The sequence below is a fragment of the Oreochromis aureus genome, linkage group 9, assembly GCF_013358895.1.
Source record: "Oreochromis aureus strain Israel breed Guangdong linkage group 9, ZZ_aureus, whole genome shotgun sequence".
NCBI lineage: Eukaryota > Metazoa > Chordata > Actinopteri > Cichliformes > Cichlidae > Oreochromis > Oreochromis aureus.
In genome coordinates, this window is record NC_052950.1 from 17,861,390 (window position 1) to 17,888,075 (window position 26,686).

General features: G+C 41.0%; 2 protein-coding genes across 3 annotated transcripts; one reads left to right on the forward strand and one right to left on the reverse strand.

Moving 5' to 3' along the window:
* Positions 1–14,096: 14,096 nt before the first annotated feature.
* Positions 14,097–21,099, reverse strand: ythdf3 (YTH N(6)-methyladenosine RNA binding protein 3). Of its 2 annotated transcripts, none has more exons than XM_031739178.2 (6): positions 20,842–21,099; positions 20,501–20,743; positions 20,052–20,076; positions 19,781–19,860; positions 17,999–19,657; positions 14,097–15,160 (listed from the first exon to the last, which is right to left on the reverse strand). In XM_031739178.2, exons 2-6 carry the CDS (start codon positions 20,522–20,524, stop codon positions 15,137–15,139), a joined length of 1,812 nt encoding a protein of 603 aa, XP_031595038.1. In that variant the 5' UTR covers positions 20,525–20,743; positions 20,842–21,099; the 3' UTR covers positions 14,097–15,136. The 2 variants fall into 2 exon arrangements, with proteins under 2 accessions (XP_031595038.1, XP_039473576.1); XM_039617642.1 differs by having other exon boundaries at positions 20,501–20,776.
* Positions 21,100–22,010: 911 nt separating this feature from the next.
* abhd10b (abhydrolase domain containing 10, depalmitoylase b) lies at positions 22,011–26,573 on the forward strand. The gene is made up of 5 exons (XM_031739191.2): positions 22,011–22,162; positions 22,590–22,776; positions 23,603–23,714; positions 25,564–25,701; positions 25,792–26,573. Exons 1-5 carry the CDS (start codon positions 22,042–22,044, stop codon positions 26,131–26,133), a joined length of 900 nt encoding a protein of 299 aa, XP_031595051.1. The 5' UTR covers positions 22,011–22,041; the 3' UTR covers positions 26,134–26,573.
* The last annotated feature ends 113 nt before the right edge of the window (positions 26,574–26,686 follow it).

Here is a 26,686-nt window from a genome sequence, read left to right on the forward strand (position 1 = left end):
AGCTGCTCCAATGTGTGAGATGTAATGTGTGTATGTTTATTCTCCACCAACACACCCAGCGGGGGTCTGTGAATATAGTCAGCATGTGTGACTGTAAGTTTGCAATGCCGCAGATGGAGAGCCACTAATTTACTCATTATGGGGATTTAATATGAGACAGTAGCGCTGCAATGATCAGAAGTAACTAATGCACAGCATCGCAATTCAGTGTGTCCTTCAGTTTGAGCCTGAGCTTCACACTCAGAACCATCCACTCTGTGGCACACTGTGCTTAGTGAAGGCTGAAATATTACAGAAATCCTTCTTACTTTATTTCCTCAGATTATTATTATTATTTTTTTATATGCTCAGGCGTGGCACGATCAGTGCAGCAGCAGCAGCAGCAAATGGAGCCCATTCACATGATGGTTAGTCCCCTACTGGCTCCCTGGTGAGCAAAGCTCTTTCACAGAAGTTAACGCTGCTTCAGGCCTTTTATGGCATAAAGGGAATAAGAGCAGTTTGACTTCATATGATTAAAAACTGTTTATTAATTCAAGGCTAGTGTAGCGCTTCTGTTCCACCATGTCATCATATTAAAATCTGATATTTTTTAAAAATTATGCTTAGCAATGATATTACATTAGGAATTGTGCAAATTTCTTTAACACGGTCAAAGTGAAAACAACCAGTTTTGTTGGTATTGCTGCTGTAATTGTATAGTAGTATTTTTTTAAGTTGCTAAAAATGTTTGATTTCATGAAATCAAATAGAATTCTTAGGTAAATCAGCAAAATGTGAATATCCTGCATCACCGGTGCGCTGACAAATTCAGCACTGAATCAGCATCGTCTGCTCAGGATCAAGCTGTGGCTGCTAGAAAATGGAACCAGCCATCTGTGTGTTTTATGTTATAACAAGGAGGCCCCCTACTGGTAACAAGAGTCTCTGCACAAGCAAAAGGAGTCTCCTGTTTAAGTCTCTTCATTGCTAGTCCATCTGGTTTTTTTTTTTTTTTTTTTTTTTTTTTGTGGTTTATGCCAGTTTAAGAGCAGTTGTTGTAATAATGTGGATTGCAGGATGATTAAAAACACTGGTGTTACTGTAATTCTACGTTCTTGTTGTCCATAGAAAAGAAGAGAAAATACTGGGCTATACCCAGGACACCCCTGCAATTAGGTTTATTATGTATCCTTCAGTCTAAATATATCCGCTCCAAAATAATACGTCCTATTGTCTTAAGATTATAGTGACCCCATTTGGAAATGAAGAGCACCACACGGCGAAATGAAAGAGGATTGTGGCTAACCTTTAGCCACGTTTGAGCGTTACTGACTCCACATGCTCATTTTGATGCATATTTTCTCTTTTTCCTCACAGAGATACAGAGTATCTCTTGTATCCCCCTGCGGAGAAAAGTGTGTGCACCTTTGATCTGGTCTTGCTCGTAGTCTATATCACTCCTGAAGCAGAAACCCATTACATACACTTTGCGTCCAGATACACTTGTCATGCAATGGCAAGCTCAGATCCCTGCAATCAGAGGTGTGGGTGATGCCTCCAGAACCTGCATTAATATGCATGAGAGCGGAAGCTTCTCTATGATGTAATTGCAGTAGCTGCGAAGGTCAGTGCCTTTGCCCAGCATCCGCACGATATCAAAGCCCAGATGTAGACAAACCACTTAGGTTTCTTTATGGTAATCTTCATGCATTTTGAAGACTGGGGATGACTCTGCTGATAGGGGTATGAAAATAGATGAAAATCTGCTTTAATTGTGTTATCGCCAGACTTTTTATGCTCTCAGGGGTCTGAATCTCACATTACAGTGTTACACTCTCATGTTCTCTGCTTGGACACACATCACAGTGGGCCTTTCATCCAAGCTGTAAAGCTGTTTACAAGCCTCCCACCCATGTGGTCCTATTCTCATGGCTTCTCCTGGTTCTGAATATAATGGATCTTCCTTTTATTCATATTCCAGCTCTTCCCCTGATTCTGCCCCAAGGATTTTACTGTATATCAAAGCAAAGCACCCCAAACTCATAGTCAATGCAGACCTTTTCCTGCATTATAAAATGTGGGCATTGTAAATAAAATCCAGCAGTTTTGCCATTGCTGACTTGATGCAGTTCAGTTATTCTCTCTGTATTGTTTTGGGCCCTGTGAATCCCTCCCTGCTATGGGTGATTGATAGAACCAGGACAGGCACCAGCTCCTATCACATAGCTATAACTGCTATTAGACCCAGTTCTGTCACAGCATGTGCCTTTCCTTTAAAGAATAACATTATGTATTACAGTATTTAAAGTGGAATCAAACTTGTCCGTGAGGTATTTAGAGAGTTTTCAGTCAGTCTTCATCAAAAAGGCTGTTGAAATGTAAGTCTGCTAATCCCAGCAGGCAAAATCTTGACTTCATGACCACTGTGTAAAACAATTCAGCACGCTCCTTTCACAAAGCCACAGCTGAGGAGTCAAAGTATGTTTGGGCTGAATATTTTACAGCTGTTGCTGACACTTTCATTTAATGCAAACATCACAGAGGACATTGACACTGTGGCCAGAACTAGCCAGCCAAGAGGTCCAAGGGTCCACTGGATGGCTTTGACAAGTGTAAGAAATTGCAGCAAAGCCATTAGGATTTTTTTTTTTTTCAATCAAACGCACAGCTCCTTCTGTTGTGGTGATGCCAGCATCAGCACACAGCCAAAGTAGAAAGTTCATTTCTAGACCTTGACAAGTTGTTTGAATGATAAAGAAGCGAAATGCTGTTGTTCTTTAGTTTCAAAGTGCTCAACAGCTGAAGGTTTTGTGCCACTTTGAGCTTTAAATTGGATTGCACATGTAATGATAGCAGACTGAAAGTGGAAAAAACTCAGACATATTGTTGAAATTGGTCTTATTTTCCTTAGGACTGTCTCGGGCTGTTAGTCACCTGTTTTATAAATCATTAGCTGATTAAATTTGAGTATCTTAAGAATGCACGTGTACTTCACACCAGAATAACTAAACAGCTGTGGGTTTATTAAGTTATTGATCATTTTTTTTGCATCTTGGGCCTAGTTGAGACCAAAGTTTACTGTATGTTGCACCTCTATATGTGCCAGGTTTTTTTGGGGCCATAAAGTATCGGACATTCTTAAATTTTCACCTGCTGGTGATGCTAAAGTTATTTAAATACATATGGGTAGCTACCATCAACATCTACACAAACTGTCATTGCAATCAATCAAAATGTTTGAATGAATGGATGAAAATATAGCCTGCTGGTATTGCTCGAGTCAGAGGATCCCCAGTGATAAAAATTCATCATCTGGACTCCATAAATATCTGCAAAAAAATAAACAAATCCATTCAATAATTATTGGGGTATTTCTGGACCAAAGTGGTGAACTGATCGGCACACACTGCCATTCATAGTTAAATGGTGTTCTTGTGGCTAAAAATAATCAGTTGTCCTTCATTGTGCCAGATGGCTTTAAGATAAGGAATTTCTGAGAGGGAATAGATATCCGGTTCTGCGGGAATCCCCCTGAGTTAGCAGGATAGTGGGACACTTCCTGTACAGTACAAACTAAGAAGATTTCCTTGAGCCCCTGTCAGTGCTAATAACCAAAGTGGTCTTGAACAGTGCTCCCGCAGGGCTGTTTGACCATGCAAGGATGGGAGGAGGTGATGTTCAGAGGGGTGGGAATCAGGAGGGTGTTAGCTGATGCCTTTCAGACTGTCTCAGCTCATTTAGCTTAGGGGCAGAGCCAATCCATTTCTCTTATGTAGAAATAAGGTTCATCAACTCTGCTGTGTTTAGAGACGACTGGATGGTGAGAGCACAGAAACAAGGAGTGGGTAAGATACACGAGTGGACACTGAGAGCAAAAGACAAAAATACAGATAGACATGCGAGCAAATATTCAGAGGCTTGCCTCGGGGCCTTGGGGCCTTCTGGGCATGTCCCGGTGCTGACATCAGCAGAGGCAGAACAACCTCCACAGAGAAGGATAAACCAGTAACGGCGGATGGGAGGAAGAAGAGAGGGGAGGGGCAAAGAAGAGAGAAGATGGAGGGGGAGGGGATAAGAATGGGGGTACAACACTTGTAATCGGATCATTGGCTACAGTGGGTTGAGTCGATGTGATCAATAGAAACTGCTCGTGAAGCAGAGAGGTTTTAATGGCCCTTAATCTCCATCAGACCTGAACAGGAGGGTGAAGAGAAGAAGAAGAACTCACAGGAGCAGCCTGCATCACATTACACACTCGACTTCTAGTAGCACATGCACGTACATTTCCTCTCACATACATATCTGTATGTATATATATATATATGTGTGGGTGCGTGTGTCATCATATAGACACGCAATATATATGCACAGCTGAGTATAAAGTCCCAGCCGGGGGCTCCCCAGACTTTAGGACTCAGGAGTGAGCATGTCATATTTCATTCCTTGCCACCTATTCATTTCATTTCAAATGCATTACATTTCAGACCTTTCCATTCTGTGCTACCCCCTGCAATGCAAAGCCTTGGTGTGAACTACCGTGCTAGCACAGGACACATTCCAACCTTTGAATTCAATAAGCAGCCTGTCCACAGCTTGAGTGTCTTCAGTCATCTCCACAGAACTGAGAGCGCAGTCCAGATATGAAGTATACTGTTGATGTGGTACCAAATCTTTGGACGCAGTGCTTTCTCGCATTCCTTCAAGTCATATATTTCCTTCATCTGCTCCATAGATGGAAGATTCATATTTATGAGGCCCGGTGCTGGTGTCCAAGTTCCCGGGGCAGCAGTGAAGCATAATGAACATACAGAAAAGATATTAGTGCATAATAAACCAGCACAGTACAGCTGATCTGACCTGACCCTAAAATATAGAGTGGCCTGACAATAACCTAGATCCTCAGGGAAGACCAAGACTGTGCAATGATCAGATACATATATATATTCAGATCTATGTTAGATAAGAGCCCTCTATTTTTCCAGATATGTGCATACATAGATTTATAAGGAAAAGTTCCTGTGTACTTTGTCACATTATGGACACAAAAGGAAAATATTTTTTGCACCCAAGGAGTTACATTAACATTAATTTGATAGTTTTGATTGTCGCCGGCAAACATTTGAATAGATTAATGGCCCTGAATTATTCCCTGTTGCTTTAAGAGCTGCACAGATGCACCACATAAACATTTCATTTGTGCAGAAAAAATATAAAGTTTTGAAGAGTGCTCTTACTGATTGCTGACTAGCACACTGCATTATTCACTGTAATGTCTGAGTAGCTTCATAAATCAGTTGAATATAGAGAACTCTGAAGGCGAAGCCTTTCCCTGGGAGTTAAAGCATCGTGATAACAACATGTTTTACGTGTGGTTATTATCAAGTAATTCAAATAATAGTGAATAAAATGTAATGTGTTTGTATTTTAAAATGTTTGTGAAATAGGTGACAAATTAAAGGTGGAAAAATGAATAAATGGTGAAATATAACAAATGCAGATGCCTCTACACACGTGGACTTCATAGCATTGCTCTTTGGCGTGTATTTAAAAAAGGAAGTTGATTTTAATTTTTTACACAGACAACAAGTGGAATATCAACATGACTTTGATGAGGTTTTCATTGTTGGATGTCAGAAGCTTTGTGAAGACAGATCAATAATGTTTCAATAATGTGACATCTGCCCCATTTAATATGTAAGTTTTACTTTATTCATAAAATGATCTGTATAGTGTATCAGCTTCACAGTGTACACCATTATACTTTCTTAAACACCTCACAGTGTGGTACAACTAAAAATAAAACCTCAAGAGTAATTAAATATTATTCCTCCAGCTGATCCAACCTTGCACAAACTTTTAGGCACCAGCTGGTCCATCTCCCTCGTGGTTAAAGATTTATGAAGCTCACCATGGCATGACAACATATATTGCCAGAGCACAGCAGTCCATATGGTGGCCAGATTCGACCAAACGTGAGGCAAAAAAAGTGGAAAATGCAGTGCGCCAAAGCTTCTGCTGAAAAGGCTGTGATCATGAGGGAGATGGACCAGCTGGTGCCTAAAGGTTGGAGTTGGTGCTCGGTCATACCATCAAGTGCGTTGCACTAGTATGCTGGAAAAGATCCGCTGTAACACACTGCCAAGGTCCACCAGATTATGGATTCATCAGCAGTAGCTCTGGTGCTTTGTGATCTGACATTGCACATATTAAATGGTTCTCCACTTTTTGCTTGACATGTTTGGTTTCTCCAGTTGAATGGGCAAAGCTCTAAAAATAATACCCTGGAGACCTTAATGAATGCTGTTGCACATTTCCTCTTGTATACTGGCAGGGATGACAAGTTTTAACCCTCTATAAGGTCCTGGCGATTAAGCTCAGGTGGAAAGGCTTTCTGATTACCCATCATGCTTGCAGCAGGTTCTTAGTAATTAGTAGATAACACCTATGTCCGGTGTCATCCTCACCTGAGTCAGGCCTGTTGATGGATCTGTGTGGTAACTACCTCCATTTTCAAATGAGGAAGCATCTATTGTAACCCTTGCCTCTCTGTTTAAGCTGCTGCATGCACCCCCATACCCAGTTCTGTCTGCCTTGAGCAGATTTGTAATCAAATGTATGAATTTGGCTTTAAATTACTTTAAATCTCCTGAACATTTCCATGATTGCCATGATTTTGGTTTTGCTTCTGTGCATTACGAACCAGTGCCTCAAACTAGGAATATGACTTTTTCAACCAAAACAATTGGTGTTGACTGTTGTGATGTTTTTTTTACAAGGTGACCAAAAGATAAGGAGGTCATCTGACATGTTTTTCCTTCTCATCCTAACAGCATCTGTATCTGTCATTTCTGGACAGATCTTTACTGGCACATTGATTTAGGTAGTTTAATCATGCCAGAACCTTACCTGTGGACCAATTTCCCATATTCTCCACTCTAGTTCCTCCTTAACCTTGTCAATCAACAATAGTGGCACCTGACGTGGCATTAACAAAGCGCTGAGCTTGGCTCCTTTCCTCAACTCAATTCTACACTCCCCCTGCAGGCATTTGAGGCCTGTGAAGACCTTGGTGTATAGCTGTTTGATGTCAACCTTATTTTCTGAATAATGTCAACTTGACACATAACTGCAGTCCCTTGATTTCTGTCAAGCCAGAGTACACGTACTTTGCTATCTTGTATTCTATTCTATTCTATTCTATTCTATTCTATTCATTTGAACTGTCCATTACCTTTAGATGGTTATAGCTCAATGCCATGCTCTTAATATTGTGCTTTTAAACAGTATCTGAAATGGCTCCCATGTCTGCAGCAGTGTCCTGATTAAAGGCTGGTTAACCTTTCAAATTCAGCATTTACTTAGTGTTCCTGGTTCTTTGGTTTCACTCGATCATATATGGCACCAAAAAAGCCTTGATTATGCACTTCCTGCATTCTACACCTGGTTGGTGTCTATGGTTGTTTGTCCTTTTACAGAACTCCTTTTTGCCATTGCCATGTGCATTTTTTGCTTTCGTTTATCTGTGATGAATTTCAGCATATTCACATTTGCATCTTTCTGCAAATTTTAGGGTTTCAGTTGTCTCGCCCACAGTGGGTTGCTGTTTCTTGATTTCTTCATGTCATCTGATTTCCATGAAAAACTTTTGCCAGTGTTAGGTCGTTATCCTTTTGAAGGCTGTCTGACAAGCTGTGGTATCTTAAACCTCCCACTAACCTATACCTAATTATTTCTTCCTGCTGTACACCATATTGTCAGATGGCTCAAAAGCTGCCAAGATTAAATATTTAGCTTGATTTGTTGAATCAAGTGCATATAAACTACATTTCTTCAGTACATATTTCACAGAATCATATATTTCATTGCATTTCTTGTGCATTTATCATTTAAGGTCAGCATGCAGAAAATATCATCAGCAATACCACCCACAAATTAATGAGCTCATCTAATATTCCTTTTCATTCACTCTGGTGTCAATGTGAAAAACCTTTCAAATCAGCAAAGTCTGAAAAATCAAAGGGTCAGACGGGTTTACGGAGAACAGGGAATTCACTGGGGTTTTTTCCTCCTTTTTATTTCCTGTTTTCATCTTTCCTCACAAAACTTCTCTCCATCTTGCTAGTTGTGTTAAAGTTTTTAACTACCAGCCAGCCTAAGTTTAAATTACTTACAGCACCAATTCCTAAAACGTTGTGACACTGCGTCAAATGTAAATAAAAACAGAATGCAATGACCTGGAAATCTCACAAAAAATGATTCACAATAGAATATAGAAAACATCACATGTTAAACTAAGAAAATGTACCATTTTAAGAAAAATATTAGCTGCTTTTTCCTGCAGGCACTAATGCATCCCCATACCATCTGAGATGCAGGCTTTTGAAACGAGTGCTGATAACAAACCGGATGGTTCTTCTGCTCATTAGTTTGCAGGACGCGGCATCCATGTTTTCCAAAATTACTTTCAAATTTTGATTTTTCTGACCATATATCAGTTTTCCACTTTGCCTCAGAAGACTTCGGTATTTCTGGAACATGTTCACAAATGGTTTCTTCTGTACATGATAGAGCTTTAACCTGAATTTGTGATCTGTGTTCACAGACAGTGATTTCTGGAAATGTTGCTGAGCCCGCGCAGTTATTTTCCAGGGCAGAATTGTGTCTGGTTTTAATGCTAACAGAAATCCAATTACAGTTTTAGTCCTATGCATTGTGCACAGAGATTAGTTAAGATTCTAACATATTTTTAATGATATTATGTAGTGTAGATGATGATGTATTCAAAGTCGTATTCCACAGATATTTTGGAAATTATTCTGTGGATTGGCTAGACAAAAGCTGAGCTTTTTGGAAGGTTTGAGCTTCATTACATGTGGCATTAAAACTAGCACAGCATTTCATAAAAAGAACATCATAGTAACAGTCAAACATGGTGGCGGTAGTGTGATGGTCTCGGGCTGCTCTGCTGCTTGTGGACCTGGACAACTTGCCATAATTGATGGAACCACAAAGTTCGCTTTATACTAGAAAATCCTGAAGGAGAATTCATGTCCTATAGCTCAAGCTCATTTGGGTTATGCAGCAGGACAATAATCTGAAATACATCAGCAAGTCCACCTTTAAATGTCTCAAAACAAAAACAAAAGAAAGGTTTTGAAGTGACGTAGTTAAACCCTCCAGTGTGGCTAAGTTAAAACAAGTGGACCAAAATTCCTCACACAGTGATGTGAAAGACTCGTTTCCAGTTATCACAAATGCTTAATTGCAGTTCTTTCTGCCAAGGCTGGCATTAGTTTTTATTAGATTTAGGGGGCAGTTACTTTTACACTTTTTTTTTACACACAGGACCAGGTAGGTTTGGATCAACTAAATGCAATACTGTTTTTGTATTTCTATGAAAGCCAAAATGTCTGATATGAAAAAGGACCATTGAATCGATTGTGGCTCAAGAGTTGGGAGTTCGCCTTGTAATTGGAAGGTTGCCGGTTCGAGCCCCGGCTTGGACAGTCTCGGTCGTTGTGTCCTTGGGCAAGACACTTCACCCGTTGCCTACTGGTGGTGGTCAGAAGGCCCGGTGGCACCAGTGTCCGGCAGCCTCGCCTCTGTCAGTGCGCCCCAGGGTGGCTGTGGCTACAATGTAGCTTGCCATCACCAGTGTGTGAATGGGTGGATGACTGGATGTGTAAAGCGCTATACAAATACAGGCCATTTACCATTTTGAATGCTCCTATAGTGTCTAAACATTCATCATTTTGTGCAGTAAAAGCCACACTTTGACCAAAACACACTCTCGAGTGAGGTACATTTGATAGCAGTGTCATTTAGCAATATCTAAAAGGGCAGAGGGGCATATCAAAGTCAGGTGCATCTTGTAGAGGTAGATTTAAATCTGTTTGTCCTTGTTATGGATGGTGCCTCCCTGTGGACAAGAGAGATAATAACACTAACCACAATGCATTGCATAACTTGCCTTTGAATTTTTATTCCTTGCTCTAAGTACACGTACAGGTATAACAAGTCTATACGAAAATATCAGATCTTTTCATATCAAAATGTAATTTCCTTGATAATTATTGACCCTATTCAACACCTGCATTAACTCAATTACCAAAAAAATATTGAGAAACTATTAGACTGCAAATGACTCATGTCTATTTTTTCATTGTAAGCGGTAATAAAGCCTTTTCAGCTCACATCTACATTATATCATTGTGTTCGGCAAAATGCTCAGTCTCTACTTTCAGTTCTCTGATAATGATATAACCATGGCAACAGAGACACCTTGGGAAAGGGCAGGCAGAATACTTAGACATTACTGTCAGTCAAAACCCTGCTTTTTCAAATGGGAAATAAAACTCTGCTGATTATTTCACTTGGCTTGCTGAGTAACACCTTGAAACTTCGGCACGGCTTTGAATGGGACGCCGCTGACATTTGCAATTGTTGATGCTCTCGCATTACGCCACTTTTAACTGGTAGCATCTAAATATGTATAAAGAATGATTTCAAGCTCCTCTGATCAACTGCGTGTCAGTTAACATAGTCATCAATTGGACTAATGTTCTGTGAGGACGTATTGAGTGACATGCCTTGGCCCAGAGTATGAAAACCTTCAAAACATCGAGGAAGTGCCAACCCTGAGACTTGCCCTAACCTTGCCTTGAGCCATGTGTTGATGAGCCTTCAGTGTGACTGAAACTTCAAAGGCATTTCAGCTCTCTGAGCAGTGGATGCTGCTTCTTCTCTCTCATCTTCACTCGACAGAATCTCTCTCCAGAAGGACATTTTGATAGTTTGAAAAAAGAAATAAATAAATAGAAACTTTGCCTGGCATTTTATTGGAACAGCTTTGGCCACTGTGGATAGGGGCAAATTAACTGCATGGTGACGTTAAAGTCATTAACCAGCTACTTTGACTCCTTAAAAGATAAGTACAACATGACAAGCCATTGAAACTGAACCAAAAGAGGAGTGGGTCTGCACTGCATATGTTTCTCTGTTTAATCCTACTTATTTAAAAGCTACAGATGTGTGGTATTCACAAAACAGCAGAGAAAGAGGTGGTTTTGCTGCACTTTTCATCAGTTAAATGAGCAAGGTTACATCAACAACACATCAGAGGTCTCTAATTAAATTCGTGGTTTCTGCATATTTAAGAATTTGTGCACCATCACACCCAAGTAGTAATTGTGAGGGCATTGTGAGGCGAATAAATAACGAGTTTCCCGCTTAGTTTGTCTGTTGTGTTCACAGACAAATGGAAGCAGGAAGAGTGTGGTCTTTTCAAAAGCTGCCTGCAAAGACCTGATGGGGGCACAAATTAACACACAGAGGAGAGAAGTTGCAATCCAAAGCCTACAATGTTATAATTACAGCCCTTTCTTCCTCCTTGACAAACATAAAGGGGGATTTTTCTCACTCCCCGCTTACATCCTCTTTCTCTCGCTCCTCACTACCCCACCTCTCACTGCACAGCTTGGTGAGCAGCCATTAATTGCTCCAAAAAGCCGTGGAAGCACAACAAGTGCTTCTCATCCTGGTATAATTGTGTCTGTAGGAGTAGGAGGGCTTGAGAAGAAAGAGGGCTTTGCTGCTTACAGGAAAGGCTTTGTAGTGTGTCTTGGTAGCAGAGCAGGGGAACATTTGGAAGAATGTGATGTGATGGCGCACTCTAGTGGAGAAGACATTGAAAGAAACACTAAAATCTTTTTGTGACAGTTTCATTTCATCGATTATAGTAAACGCAGTTAAACTTAAGCCATCAGATAAAGGAAATAATGGGGCCCAAGATAAAGCTGAAGCTTAATTCTGCATAGTTCATCTTTTTACATCACAGAATCAAAAAGAATATATGTTTTTATCTGTTAACATGCAGGTGCAAGGTTTCCCAAATGCCCACCGATACTCTGATGCTGACAATCCATTATAATTTGGCTCACATCCACCAAGGTCTTCAAGGTCAACTTATTGATTCATTTGTCGAAAACTGACAAAACCCTCATAACTTAGAGTGTGGTGTACGTTGGAAACATATAGAACGTATCATATAAAGACTTAAAATATGTCACATTTGACCTCTCCTTCAAGATCAATACATTGATCTGGAGGTCACAGCAATAACACTGCTAAATAGAACTATTTAAAACTGTGTTTCTTGATGCCAGTGTTTGTATTGATAACATATAGGCAGGTAGGGAATAATACATGGTCCAGGGGTTGTTGGGTTTTTTTGTTTTTTGTCTTTTTGGTCACTGGAGATGTAAAGGTGAGTGCATTTCAGTAGCAGTTGGATCACAGTTTTTGGTTTCTATTAAAGTCAAACATTTAATGCATGACAGGCAACAGAATATTTCTACAGTGTAGTATTAATACTTCAATTGAAGTAAAAGTTCTGAGTACTTTTTCTACCACTGTACATCATGCAGGATGCAGCCTCGAGTTCATCCCAAAGCTGTGAAATGGAATTGATGTCAGGTTTGCTGCAGCCCTCACTGATCTGTGCTGTAACCATTCATAATGAGTGCATCACCTTGTTTCTTGTAGCACTGCATGAATCTACCAGCATGTTTGTGTTGTTGAAACTGGGACTTTTCAGACCTGAAAAGTTTATTTCTGTAGTTCACAGTGCCTGGTTAATATTGACGGGGTAAATGTTGCATGCAGTGGAGGAAATGGGACTAAAACAACCATATAAAAGTACAAATCCTACATGCAAAATCCATTTTGAGTTAAAGTGTAAAAGCATTAATACTCCAAATTACTTGTTATTATAATTTTACTGCCATGGTTGGTCAAGTTGGTGCTAGCTGTTATAGTTCAGTTCTTGAGTGAGAAAAGAAGAAAAAAATTGATACACAACTACTGTATACATCTTTTGGGCTTTTTTTCATCCTCGTTTTGTTATGAAATATTACAACAGTTCAGTAAATGAAACCAGGTGAAATGATTCCAATGCACCCCAACGGGTCGCGGCAGATGGCCGCTCCTCCCTGAGCCTGGTTCTGACGGAGGTTTTTCCTGTTAAAAGGGAGTTTTTTTTCTTTCCCATTGTCGCCAAAGTGCTTGCTCATAGGGGGTCATATGATTGTTGGGTTTTCTCTGTATGTATAATTGTAGGGTCTATCTTACAATATAAAGCACCTTGAGGCGACGGTTGTTGTGATTTGGCACTGTATAAATAAAATTGAATTGAACTGAATTGAAAAGTCTCTCTAGTATAGCTATAAACAAGCCACAAACACTCAAACTATGACAAGGTGCACTAACCACACACTGACTGTTTTGGACAGAGTAACAAAAGGTTTTAATTTGCCTGTGTTTGTTAAGATTATTGTAATTTTTTTGTTGTCGTTCTTAGTTTTGTTAAGTCTTTTTTATATCTTAAATGTGGAGTAAAAAACTAAATATTTACACCTTGTGTTAAGCAACTTAGGGTGGGCACAGCATAAGTAAATGTTTCCTTCATTGACCTTTTAGCATTATCACAAGTAAATGAGATCATGTTGTTGTTTTAATAAAACATTACTAAGCAAAACTTAAAAAATTAGCTTATCTTCAGTGTTTGATTTCATGTTGCACTAACTGAATGTTGATGCTTTCAAAGTTTGAACTGTTGAGTAGTAAAGTATTTTACCTGTGATTTGTCTTCTGCATGCATTTCCCTTTAGTGTTTTTAAGGTTTTTTTTTCTTTCGGGTGTATCAAGTGTTGACTGGAACGCCTTTCTGAGCAGCCTGTAGCCACTCAGAGAACCTGGGTTACAATGAAGCCAACCGGTCATGTCATACATTCTAGTGTTGGTTCTTATACTGTGCATGTGTAGCGTGATCTTAACTGACACGGTTTAGGCAGGCTTCTTGCCTCATGCACCCCTCATAAATATCCAGGCATCCCTTGGCTGTTAATTTACTCATATTGTCCGACCTCTGAAGAATAAGCGGGATTGATGCGGAAAGGAGAGTTCCTGCTACTGTACTTGTTTATTGTAAGGGGCTTTTGTGGATTTTTTTTAAGATTATTGAATGCATTAAATACTGAAAAAACATATTATTTATAAAGGCAGAACACAGTGTGTACACATTGTGAGGCAAATATAAGAAAAGACACAAAAAGCAGTGATTTCGCTAAACATGAGTAATTTTTATTTCGCTAGTGAGTTACCTAGAGGAGAAAACTGTCACATCCTTGCAGTTGATGTCTTGCCTTTTTGGAGGAATCTCTGTCAAGTCCAGCAGGTGTTGATGAGGTTCTCCCAAAAGTGCTAAGAGTTGTTGAGGACAGACAGTCGGATTGGGCCTGAGGTACGGTAGAGTACACCAACATCAGAGCTAAGACAGTCAACCATGGGGCCAGCGAAGGCCGCCGATAGTTCTACCACAGCAGCAGCAGCAGCTTTCTCCTCAGACAAATGCACTTCAGAATGACAGAATCACAAGGAAAAAAGGGGGGGGCAAAAAAAACCAAAGATGTGCACTAGCCAGCACTTGCCAGCCTGCTGCATAATTGTTATCTTTTGGTACACAGAAACAAATGCAGAAAGGATGGAAACAGGTAGATGGAGGATACATCCTATGATTGGCATGATTGTGGCTGCTTCCCAATTATTTCATCCCACCTGTCAATCATCGCCAGCCTCTGTCTGATGAGGATCAGATGGCTGAATACAGATTCAAGTACAAGACTAATTTATACATATCATATTTAATTGTCTTCTGGGCCTGATGAAGCTCACCAATATCCCAAACATTTGAGGCATTTAAAAAAAAAAAAGAGAAAAGAGAAAAAAAAGGACAAATAAGCTTGGTGAAATCATCTGACTACTCGGGTTAGTCAGTTAGTTGCTCACAAACAAAATCAAAGAACAAAGTTAGAGAGTTAAGGGTATTGGTAGAGGCTGCTGAGGACTTGAAAGTGCTTTAAAGACAGAGTTTTTCATTGTGGGTTACGTTCTTTTTCTTGTGAGACAGGAACACGGGGTTTGATGCACCAGTCAACGGATACAGATGAGTCCAACTATGGTCATGTTCAAGTGTTCAGATACATTGTCATCTTCAGCGGAAAGATTGTGAAAGCCTTTCCTCCTTGTCGTTAGGCAAATTTGATTTAAGGTCCTACATCATTAGTGTTGCAGTTCTAGCAGACAGCTTGCTTGAAGGTTACGGTTTATTTCTATTGCGCTCCTAGCAAAAGAAAAAAAAACAAACAACAAAAACAGAAAGAGATAATCAGTGGATTGTACCGGAATTGGGGCAGCAAGGGAGAAAAAACATCTAAAAAGTGCAACATCCCTTTTTCGTAATGGAATAAAGATATATTGAAGCCTAAATCATCTATATTGTCAACATATAGATGCATTTCTGTGCATAAAGAAGTTGGGATTGAACTCAGTAACACTTACACGTCAAGTCCTAAAGGTCTGTCAAAAGACTAATAATCACATGATTGTCAGAGATTAAAATACAATAAAATACAGTTTTTAGAAGGCATGTATCAAAGGACTGCCTTTGAACAAGTCAGCAAATCTCATGTCTTTACATACACATTAATATGAATTCTACATATATAAGCAATACTTGACTTATGAATTAAGAGTTTATGTAATTCTTAATAATGTGTGTTAGAAAATCACCACAGAATAATTACCAGAGCGCATGTGTTTAAGAGTATAGTGACACTGGCATTTGAAAACACATGCATGTGTCCTGGTTATGCACCTTTATAAATAAATGATCTAAATGTAAAGTTTGACTTCCTGTTCCAAATATTTAAAGGTTAGTGGCAGAATACTAAAACGATGTATATATACTGTGTTAAATACTGCAATCCAGTATAAACTATACAAATACAAGCACAGCTTCACTTAAAGACATCAGAAAAATCCTGAAAGATTAAAAAGAAATGGTTAATTTAAAAATAAAACAATATATCTTCTATAGACAGGGCTAAAAAGCACATACTGTTGTTTAGTGATCTATAGTTGGCATGCTGATTTATTTAAAATACACTGACAGGCCAAGTAATCAGTCACTGAAGTAAGAAACGCCTTGAGCTCTTTTGGTGTTTGGTGGAAAAATAAGTGAGACAGCAAGCGAGTGAGTGTCCTCTGTAAGACAAACACAGAGAAAATGACTTTAGAAGACCTAAGGTATGCACTAACCAAATAACGAGATATGTTTATACTGGCATGAGACTGAAGCAACGACACTCAGCTTGTAGTAATAACTCTAAAGCCAAGTTCCAGACAGCCATACTCAACAAAACATGAGTAATGACAAACAAATACACAAGGATTTAGAAAACAGGAATGGCTAAGAGTTGGTAAAGACACACTAAAATAGGTAAAATGCCAGTGGGGCATTGGAGTCAAAATAACCCCCAGAGGCTGATGGTTTTCTCTAGTTTTCAGTCAGAATAGTGACCTCATTGAAGGTGTCCATATCAGTGCTCTGGGAAAACCACAGAGACCCAGGCCCCAGAGTAACTCTATCCCCAGTAGAGCAGCTCTTAGCACAGAAAGCTTCACAAAAAGACTTAACTTATAGGTCTATATCGCTGCATGAAAAGGGGTCACATTAATATAAAAGAAGCGTGTAATTCATTTCTTTGTAAAAAGTAGTAAGAAAAGGGGTTTTCCACCTTAAAATCAGCTAAGATTGAGGAATGTATTATGTATGGCACATATAACTGTAAGCATTACAGCTGAGTGGAATTCATCCCATCATGTTATGAGCATCCACACCACAGGAAAGAAGGAGCTTCCCTCTGAGTATTAATTACCAAATTAGTTATGCTAATCAAATCCTGTAACAACATTTAGATCCAAAGTTACCTCTAAAGAAAACACTCTGGCAAGGTGTTTTTTGTGCAGGTAGCTGTGCTGCTTTGACACCTCTCAAAGTTCAGGAAGGATTGGCCAAACAACAGAGAACAATTAACCTTGTCAGCATTAGGAGGCGGAGCCCTCACTCGGCCGATCCTGTCATGTAGGAGGTTAGGGATACAAAAAGCAGCACGGCGCAGGATGAAACTGGCTTTCTACTGACAGGTTGTTTTCAGAAGCCTGAAAACACTGACTTGAAATATTTATGAGAAAGTAACCCAGCGCATATTAACAAGGTCAGCTGTGAGCAGCCAATACAGCATCAATAGAGCACCAGTAGTGGGGGAGTAGGTGGAAAAGAAGGGAGTGGGTCGTGGGATGGGGTAGGTTTCTAAACGCAATTAGATTAGCATACCGGTGAATCTAAGAATGGATGCAGCAGAAAGCTATCAGTGATACCATGTTGTTTGCCTTTTTGGCTGATGTTTTTCCACAGCAGCAGCCTCCCACAGAGTTTTCACTACATTTGTGGTACACCACTGTTATTACCACAGCAACATATTTTAGTTTCCCCAATGAGAAGCTTATTCTGTGCTTGCTTTTCTCATTTTTACTTACAATCTCACCGTGCATTTTTAGAATACATATTCCTGGCAAACTGCGCCGACTGTGCCGTGGCAATTTGCAGACAGTTTGTAGGCCAGGAGCTTATGTTGGTAAAGGCTAATAAAGCATGAGGAGCCTGTGGAAAGCAGAGGGGCTCGGTGTTCAAAGGAAGATCGGAGCCTACATCTGCCTTTGTCTGGCTGAAGGAATGCCAGGAATCTGGACTATTTCAGAAAACCTTAATGCATCCAGCTCCATTTGGGCAGATCATCGCAATCTCAGCAGCATGAGATGGCTGATGAGAAATCAGTGTTTTCTTGAGCCTGCTTATGAGTAATGGTGCCATGTCAATCTGCTGACAGGCCTCTGGGAACTTCCATTTTCAGCAGACTGTTCATTCAGCAACAGGATGTTACAACCCCTGAGCAGGTGGAACAAGATCAGCTGATTACAGTCTGACAACAGCCTGCAGCAGTGACTCTGTGAAAGTTAGCCTCCCTTTGAATTAAAGGGCGATAAAACTGAACTACCTTGGCACATGCAAACAAGATATTTACAGAGGACAGGGCTCTTAAAGTATGTATTATCTCACCTTCCTCAGAGCCTCCTCCTCTTCCTGACGTTTCTCATAATGTGCAAAGTCATCAAAGATTGAGGTGGTATGCTTGTAAGTGGCGATAACTTTAAGCACTTGTTTGGCCTTCTCCAGAGGCACTTCCTGAGTGTCCCTGGAGTTGGTCACTGGCTTGTTGTCATTGTTCTCCAGCCGGATGTGACGCAGCTGGTTGTTGGGCACGTCTTTGATGAAAATCCACTTTACCTCAAACTTGCCCTTCCACTTATCCTGAGACCAGACGCCTGCATAGGCATTGTAGTCCACCGGTGAGCGCATTTCAGCTACGCCACAGAAGTGCCCACTGCCGTTGACACTGAACAACAAGTACAGGGGCCCCTTGTTGCCCAGGGAGCGGTAAGCACCATCCAGGCGCTTGTTGCCATGTTCTGTACTGCACCAGATAGAGTACTTGATTGAGCGGTGGATGTCATCTTCTGAATAGCTCTTGATAATGAAAACGCGCCCATTTTTCAAGTTCCAGTCAAAGTCTTTGGGGTTGTAGTTGTTGAGGGCACGAAGTTTCTCCAGCACTGGGTGCACTTCTCCAGAGCAAGGGGAGGCACTCGGTGGGATTCCAACACAAAGACCAAAGCCCTCGCCACGGTTCCTCGGAGCCACCCAGCGGTTAGGGGGCGGGCCAGGTTGTTGGGGTTGTTGCTGATGAAGAGCCTGAGGGGGTTGGGAAGGAAGGTGCAGGTGTGGAGGACCAGGGGGCAGAGGCTGGGGGTGTTGAGGGGACTGGAGAGACTGGAGTTGGAAGGGTTGGTGTTGGTGCTGGGGCTGGTGCTGGTGCTGAGGCTGAGGGGGTAAAGGGTTCTGCAGTAAGGGCTGTGGCTGACCAAGGAGAGGCTGCTGCACCAGAGGCTGGGGGGGCATCATAGTCTGAGCTAATGGGGGCTTGTTCAGAGAGCCCTTATCATCCCAAGTACCAATGTTCATATTGTGCTTTATAGGGGGTGGGGGAATAGCGGCGCCTCCCCCTATCCCCATGTTGGCTTTGGGTTTGACCTTGGGTTGTGGTTTGGCCGGCTTCTTGGCAATAGCTGCCCAGGAAGCGGGTTTAGGTGCAGAGGAGCTGACAGACGGAGGGAGGTTGCTGGCCGACATGCTGCTCATACCTGCTGTGCCTCCTAAAGGTGAGCCCACAGTTTTGGTGACAGCTGCCACCATGTCTGTACCCAGCTTTAGCCCCGTCATACCCTGCTCAATGCTGTTCAGCACCGGGACCTTACTGAGCTGGGTGTCGCTTCCAAAGCCCGCCTGTCCGTCCGTGATGGCTCGACCCAGCGAGCTCGGGGCATACCCATAGCTATTGCTGTAGACTGAGCTCTGTGTGGACTGGCCCTGAGAGACACTAGTACCCCAGGTGGAAAAGTCTGCATTGCCCGGGAAAAAGTTGAAGCCGTGCTGCCCAAGGAAGGGAGGGGTGTTTCCCAGGGCACCCGGTTGACTGAAAACACCATCAGGGATGAAGTGTGGCTCGCCGTTGCTCATCTGTCCATAGGTAGTTAGGTAGGGCATAGGTGGGTCTCCTGCTGTGGACCAAGCAGCCTCCCCCAGAGAGTAAGGGAAACCAATGGATGGAGCATAGTAGCTGGGCATGTAGGGATCAGACATTGGTGGATAGCTGTTACTCTGTGTGGCAAAAAAAAAAGAAAAAGAAAAAAAGTCAGGTTATACGGAGTGACAACAAACTAGCAAGAAAATTCTATGTGCAAATAATTTGTTCATTAACGTGGTACTCGTGTGCCTCCTTACCTGATTTGTCTGGCTGCTGAGGTAAGGCTCAAAATCATCATCATTTACACCATCCTTTTGATGCATTGATCCGTTTTGCACTAAGATCAGAAACAATACGAGAAATTCAGCAGGAAAGATGTAATCAGAAACATTTTACTCACAGGTTTTCAGCAGCTAAAGTAAACAAGGCTAACATAAATAAGCTACAGTTTTGAATAGCATGGTGGCTAATTGGACATGAAAACAGCCTGCAGTGCCACACTGGAAACGCCACAGTATAAAGCCTTACCTTTATTTCCTTGTCCTTTAGGTCTCTGAGAAAAAATACATAAAAAAAGAAATGAGAAATGAGACTAGTATCAGATCACGACAGGAAACAAGAAACAGACGCACACTGACAGAGCAGGCTGTATCCCTACACAAATAAATATATAAGTCGACGATCCAGTCAACCTCAGGCTGAAGCATCAGCCCGGATGCTAAAATTTACAGGTTGCTTCGTGTTATTGACCGGATGTCAAACGCTCTGACATCCAGTAAACGGTGCCGCATTGGCAAACCCACCCGGCTACAGCTAGAGTTGATTAGTAGTACAGTCGGCCTACATTACAGCTAATAGCTATCACACATCAAAGACTTTGGAGCCTGTTTGCCGAGCCAGATCAAACTGTTGTCGGCAAAGTTTCATTCCGCCGCACCGCTAAATCCGTAGCACCGTTCCGCTTCCGACACACGAACCTGATCGACGGTAGTCGCAGACATCCTCCAGGAACCGAAACTGATGGCTGTTTGTGAGACTGTCCACGGCTTCCTCTCTCTCCCTCTCTGCACTTTGGTGCTTTGCTGGCTCGTCTCTTCGGTTGTCCAATCACTCTATTAACGTTACAAGGCGGCGTTTTTTCCCTTTTCCTTTCCTCCTGCCGTGCTCAGATCCTGACGACGATTAGCTGCTTTTGGCTGTTACAAACAGCGACTTTGTGTCTGCGGAGAGGGCGTCAGTTAACGTGTCCGATCCTGCCACAGATGGTGTTTATCAGTCAAGCCCAAACTGACTAGTGCCTTACTGGAATATCCCTTACCATATTCCACAATGGCGGATAGGCTTTTTACTCCCGCTTCCGTTCCGTTCTGCTGCTCCGTGACCTTCCGCCTGTGACGCTCTGAGTCATGTTACAAACTGACACTTCACATGACGGTCACAACAACTTCTCGGCTACCATGTCCACAGCAGTGTCACCCCCTCTGTTACCCCTACCCACACTAAAATAGCAACACTGCTTCACTGATTGCAGCTTAGCGCGCATCTGCTAACCCCGAGCACTAGATGCATGCGTGAAACCCGCATAGAAATGTTAATAAGTGGTACATTTACTAGTTTTTATAGTATTCTGTTACCTTTAATGTTATATTTTCGTTTTTCCTTTTTTAGGCATGTGGCTTCTGTTATATTTAATATTAAAGTGCTGATTTTATTCAAATAAATCAAACATGATGCATGACACTGCACAAACACTTTAAAAAACACTATAAAACTACAACATGAAAGATGATATTTACTCATAAATAAAAGCAGTATTTCTCATAACAGCTATTTTGATTTCATTGGGATATTTATTTTAGAAGAGCGTTGCTTATACAATGTGGGACCTTTTTCTTAAATATATACGTAATATAATACATAGTTGTATGTAAAGAGACCTCACTGTTTACTTTTATGTGTGGTTGTTTGTTTTCTATTTTTCTGTAGTTATTAAGTTGAATACATGTGTGCACTACAGGTGTGATAATCTGCACACTGATTATTATTATCTATCTAGTCTTTTTTTTTTTTAACAAAATCCGTTGTTGAGCTAGTATTACTAAGTCTGAGTGTTGCTGTCAGTTCAGTGAATGCACTTAAGAATTAAAGAGTGACCAAAAAGGGCTTCTGGTTACAGTATGCTTGTTTTAGAGAAATAATAACAAACTTCAGATTAAAGATATTTTTTCGTGATTGCCAAGATAAAGAAGCGTTACTGCACTGGTGGAGGTGACGACATTTTCCCCAAGTACTCCACTTTAATAGCCTTTTGAGGTACCCCCAACCACCCAAATGTGTAAATCTCTACACTTTTTTTCTTCATTATACTTTTAGTGCACGTTTAAATGCGTGGCTTTTACTGCTAAGGCAGTATATTTCCACTGAAGTAAAGGAATGTAGTACAGGACGCAATGTACATCTACTTTGAACTACAACTGTTGTGCGGCTTGAAACGAGACTCGCGGCTCCAACTCTCGCGATGTTTCCTCAGTGGTCTCGGAGCAGTATGGCAGCCGTCGCGCTGAGGTCTTGCCGCAGAGGACTTTCACAGATTTTAAGCAATGGGGGGCTCGCAGCTCTGTCTTCAAAGCGTCTGGAAGGTTTGTTGAGGTGTCCTCTTATGGCAGGAACATTTGGTAACGCTCGTGTGCCTTACAGAGGTATTTAAACACGTCGGAGGGGGTGTGGCTCGCACAGACTGCGTCGTCCTAAAGATTTTTCGGACATGAACGGCGAAATGTTAACGCTCGGAATGCTTTTGCGCCATTTTTGGTCAAATTTTGTAGCATTTCTAAAATGCTTAGGAAGCTAATTACCCTCGCTTGAGTAAATGCCAGCGATGTGAAAGAAACGCCCATGCTCTTGCATCGAGATGAGCTTTATCCTACGCGGGGCATGACATGTGTCCAGCAAAGTTCGCCAAACTGAGCGAAAATTCTGTACAGGGAGTCATTAATGTGACAAATTCAGTATCAATAAATAATATTCAATGTCAATAAATAACAAAACTAATGCTCTGTGAAACAGAACCCAGGAGGCACAAATCTTCGGTTCAGTATGCTTCACGACCAGATCTCCCAAAGCTGGCCTACAGAAGAGTGAAGGGAAAGAGCCCAGGTGTGGTTTTCCTCCCAGGTTATGGCTCCAACATGAATGGACAGAAAGCTGAGGCGCTGGAAGAGTTCTGTAGGTCACTGGGACACTCATGCCTCAGGTAAGTTATCCAAACATATTACTCTGAGAGAGAAGCCCGATACTGAGCATGGCATTAAATCAAGTTTAAAAAAATAAAGCTAAACACAGGACTGCAAGAAGCACAAATGAAATAAATAAATTGGGGGGGGGGGAAACATCATCCAACTGATATAGAATTAAAAATAGAGAAATTTGATCTGCAAACAAGAATCAAGTGACCAATAAGTACAACTGTGTTGTCTTTTAATGTTCTTGTTAATGTTAAAGAAAAGAAAAGTCCTCTATATGTGGGAGAGTATTAAAAATACGCTGTTGCTATAAGGTGTTTTTGTTTGCACACAATATCATTTTCTATAAACCTTTTGAATATACAGTAACTGAGACTTTTTTTGCAGGGATGCATCTTTTTTATTAGCTGAAACCAAAACAAGATCTAGTAAGTAAACTGAAACCCAAAGTATTATAGCTATATGGAAAGATATATAGATTAATTGATAGATTAAATTAATCCCACACTGGGGAAATTCCCTTGTTACAGCAGAACAAATGTCAGGAAGAAAAAAGTGAGTTAGTTATATGATGGAAAGAAAAATGAATAAGAAAGGTAATGTACAATAGTTGTCTGTTAAAGCACAGAGGAATGAATTAATGAATAATTTAATTATCCTAAAAATACCGCCACCTTTCATCGTGTAAAGTCTGAAGTTCCTGGTTAAACAAGTGGCTCAAGTTCTGAACAATAAGAGGCTTGTCAGGTCCACATAAACTTGTCTGTAGCCTTGTATGACTTGCCATCGTTTTAGCTTCAGATATTCACCCACTTTGTGCTGTTTGTTGTTTTCCAGGTTTGATTACACAGGACATGGAGCCTCAGAAGGTGTGCTATCAGAAGGAACTATTGGTACCTGGAAAAAAGATGTCCTTTTTGTGTTGGATGAATTAGCAGAGGGGCCACAGGTAAATATTTCCTAGGCTAATTCCATTGCTAGTTAGAGGAGGTAAGTAATCAGTCAAGTTATATAAATTTTGAACGGCAGGCTTGGTCATTGGTCCTGCTTTAGGATTTGTTTCAGTTATCAGGTTCCTGAGAATAATCCTCAAAGGTTTTCATTAGACCAGTAACATCAGACAAACAAAACTTAAAAGGTTTGCATGCATGCATATGTGAAACCTTGAAAAGAAGGACCCAAATGCAGGACCCAGCAATAGAGCTTCAATCATTTCTTCAATTTGTTAAATTGCACCTATATGTTGTTTTTAATAACCTACAGATAAGTAATGCATCATCACATGTTTCAGTGTATTTGAAGTTGGTAATTACCAGACTCACTCTGTCTTATGGCAACATTTATAGTAGGTTTTACCAAAAAATGCAGGTATGCTTGCCAATCTCATTTTGCTGCAAAAATAAAATAAATAAGTAAATAAATAAAGGTCATTTTATCTTGTTGGATAAAACAAATATTGGTAAAGGGAGGTGATTGTTATTCTAGTACTCAGCATATTGCAAAAATATTAAATAGACAAATACTGTCATATCATGAGTGAAGTATTGTGGTAGTATCGTCATGATGTCCCACTTCTATACTTATGCACATTCATGATGAGTCTCCTGCAGCGTAAACTACGTTTTGGGGATGAGGAGGAAGTTACAGGAGACCCAGCCTGCTAAGTAAGGATAGTGTTGAGCTACATATGTGTTGGAAATTTGACCCACTGACTCCATTGACGGTGCACAATCCTGTAAATGTTTTTTTAAATAAGGATGAGTCTCATTTTAGGCTGGGAAGTTGTGGGGTCTTTCACTGACAGTGCTGGGTTTATGTCTGATTAACAATGATCCTCAAAATAAAGCTTGAGACGGTATGATACAGAAGCTGATCGCAGGTCGTCAGAGAGCAACAGAAACATAGCAGAAGTGATGGGGAACAGTGCGTGGCTCCGCAAGAGGATAAAATTAAGCGGTACAGGACTCCAGAGAGTCCAGTTAAAGCTTTATATTTTTTTTCACATGACTGTAGACTGATAAAACGCATACAAAATACCTAAAATAAGTTGACACATGTACATGACATGCAAAATCTTCCCCAATTTAAAACCTAAAGAATATCTTATTGTCCTCTACTGAAAAATTCTGATCTTATAAATTTACAAAAATATTCATAAGGTCAGTTGCTGAGCATGGCATTTCTGCTGCTGCATTGAAAACCCTTCCCTAGAGTTTGTGTGCTGGAGGCTTCAAATCTCCACATTTACGTGTGAGCTGCATACTCAGCCATAGCTGGCTGTAGCCACAGCTACTTGTAATGTCCTGAAATTCTGCCGTTGTTGAAGGTGGACACGGAGAAAATCTCCCTCTTCAGCAGATGAATCTGAAAATAGCCTTCTAGTGTCAAACTCAGCACTTAACGTTATTCTGCACAGTGAATCCAAAGCTAAGAAGTAAAGGCAAAATAGGGCTGGGAGCATGTTTAGTGAACCTTAAATGGGTGAATTTAAAATTGTTATTTGCAGTAACTAAAAGGGGTTCATGAGCAAATCAATAACAGAGATGTAAAATCTTTCTAAATTCCACCTCCAGTGTTCCTTTTCCACCATTTCATCAGAAGATGGCACTGTTACCGCATTTATACCACAGCTTTTGTTTTCAACCGTTCTACTGCATTAGTGTGTGGTTTCCTAAAAATGTTTGAAGTGAGGTATCCAAGTTTTTTGTTTTTTTTGTTTTGGGGGTTTTGTTTAGTTTTTTTTTTTCCAATTATCAGTTGAGCTATATTTAATTTGTGGTGTTTTTGCCATCTTGTAGATACTGGTTGGTTCCAGTATAGGTGGTTGGCTCATGCTGCTGGCAGCCATTGCCAGACCAGAGAAGACAGCTGCGCTAGTGGGCATCTCCACTGCCGCTGATCATCTTGTCACAGCGTTCAACTCTCTTCCGCTTGAGGTGAGAATATAAAATACAATAACATGTGTAATTCTTTTTTGTTTCAAGTATTTTCTCATCTAAGTGTGATATCTCTGTGTTCAAATGCAGACACGCAAGGAGTTTGAGGCCAAGGGGGAGTGGACTATACCCACCAAACACACGGAGGAGGGTGTTTACAAGTTTAGCATGGACTTTTTGCGTGAGGCAGAAAATCACTGTGTTCTCCAGAGTCCCATCCCCATCACCTGCCCCGTGCGGCTCATTCATGGGCTCAAAGACGAGGACGTCCCCTGGCACATCTCCATGCAGGTTGCAGAGCGCGTCCTCAGCTCCGACGTGGACGTCATCCTCCGACGACACGGCCAGCACCGCATGTCTGACAAGGACGACATCAAGCTTATGGTCTACACCATTGACGATCTCATCGACAAGCTGACCACTATGGTCTGAGTAAGGAATAGGGAAGTGAGCCGGAGATGTTCCTAAGATTAAAAGATAATGACTTTGTTAACTGGGAAGTCACCCCTCAAGGATCTTACCAAACAAAGGCATGTTGCACCGCCAAATATGACCTTTTATCCATCTATGTTTTTCACCCCGTACTTCATCATGTCAACATGTCGGAAAATTGAAAACTATATTGTAAGGGAGCCCTCCTGCTAGCTGTTCCCTTGTATCTTCAGGTTGCATTTGTATGTGCTCCAGGTTATTGTATCAAGTGTTACGTTTGGTAAGCCGTTCTTAGGTCTGCCATTGCTGCTGTCTCTGCCGTTGTTCTTACTGTTTGGCTGTCTCTTCCCCTCCTCCATCTTTACTTAGAAACACAGTTTTCCTGTGCCTTTTTAATCACTTTTCACCCGTTTTGGCTAATAAAACCTTTGCACACTAGAGTGCAGGTCTCAAGTCTCTGAAAGTGCACACACAGATGACACAAGCAATTATGTGGCGACAAAGAGCAACTGAAAGCTGATGTTCAGGTGCATTTCAGAGTCAGACAAGATTT

What these genes read in the sequence shown, in the direction of transcription:
- ythdf3 (XM_031739178.2), bottom strand. Translation starts at nt 20,524, where the DNA reads ATGTCTGCGACTACCGTCGATCAG. An exon ending in TAAAGGACAAGGAAATAAAG is followed by an intron (nt 19,861 to 20,051) that starts GTAAGGCTTTAT and finishes TTCTGATCTTAG; the next exon opens with TGCAAAACGGATCAATGCAT. An exon ending in AGGAGGAGGCTCTGAGGAAG is followed by an intron (nt 15,161 to 17,998) that starts GTGAGATAATAC and finishes TTCTTTTGCTAG; the next exon opens with GAGCGCAATAGAAATAAACC.
- abhd10b (XM_031739191.2), top strand. Translation starts at nt 22,042, where the DNA reads ATGTTTCCTCAGTGGTCTCGGAGCAGTATGGCAGCCGTCGCGCTGAGG. An exon ending in GTCTTCAAAGCGTCTGGAAG is followed by an intron (nt 22,163 to 22,589) that starts GTTTGTTGAGGT and finishes TCTGTGAAACAG; the next exon opens with AACCCAGGAGGCACAAATCT. An exon ending in AATTAGCAGAGGGGCCACAG is followed by an intron (nt 23,715 to 25,563) that starts GTAAATATTTCC and finishes GCCATCTTGTAG; the next exon opens with ATACTGGTTGGTTCCAGTAT.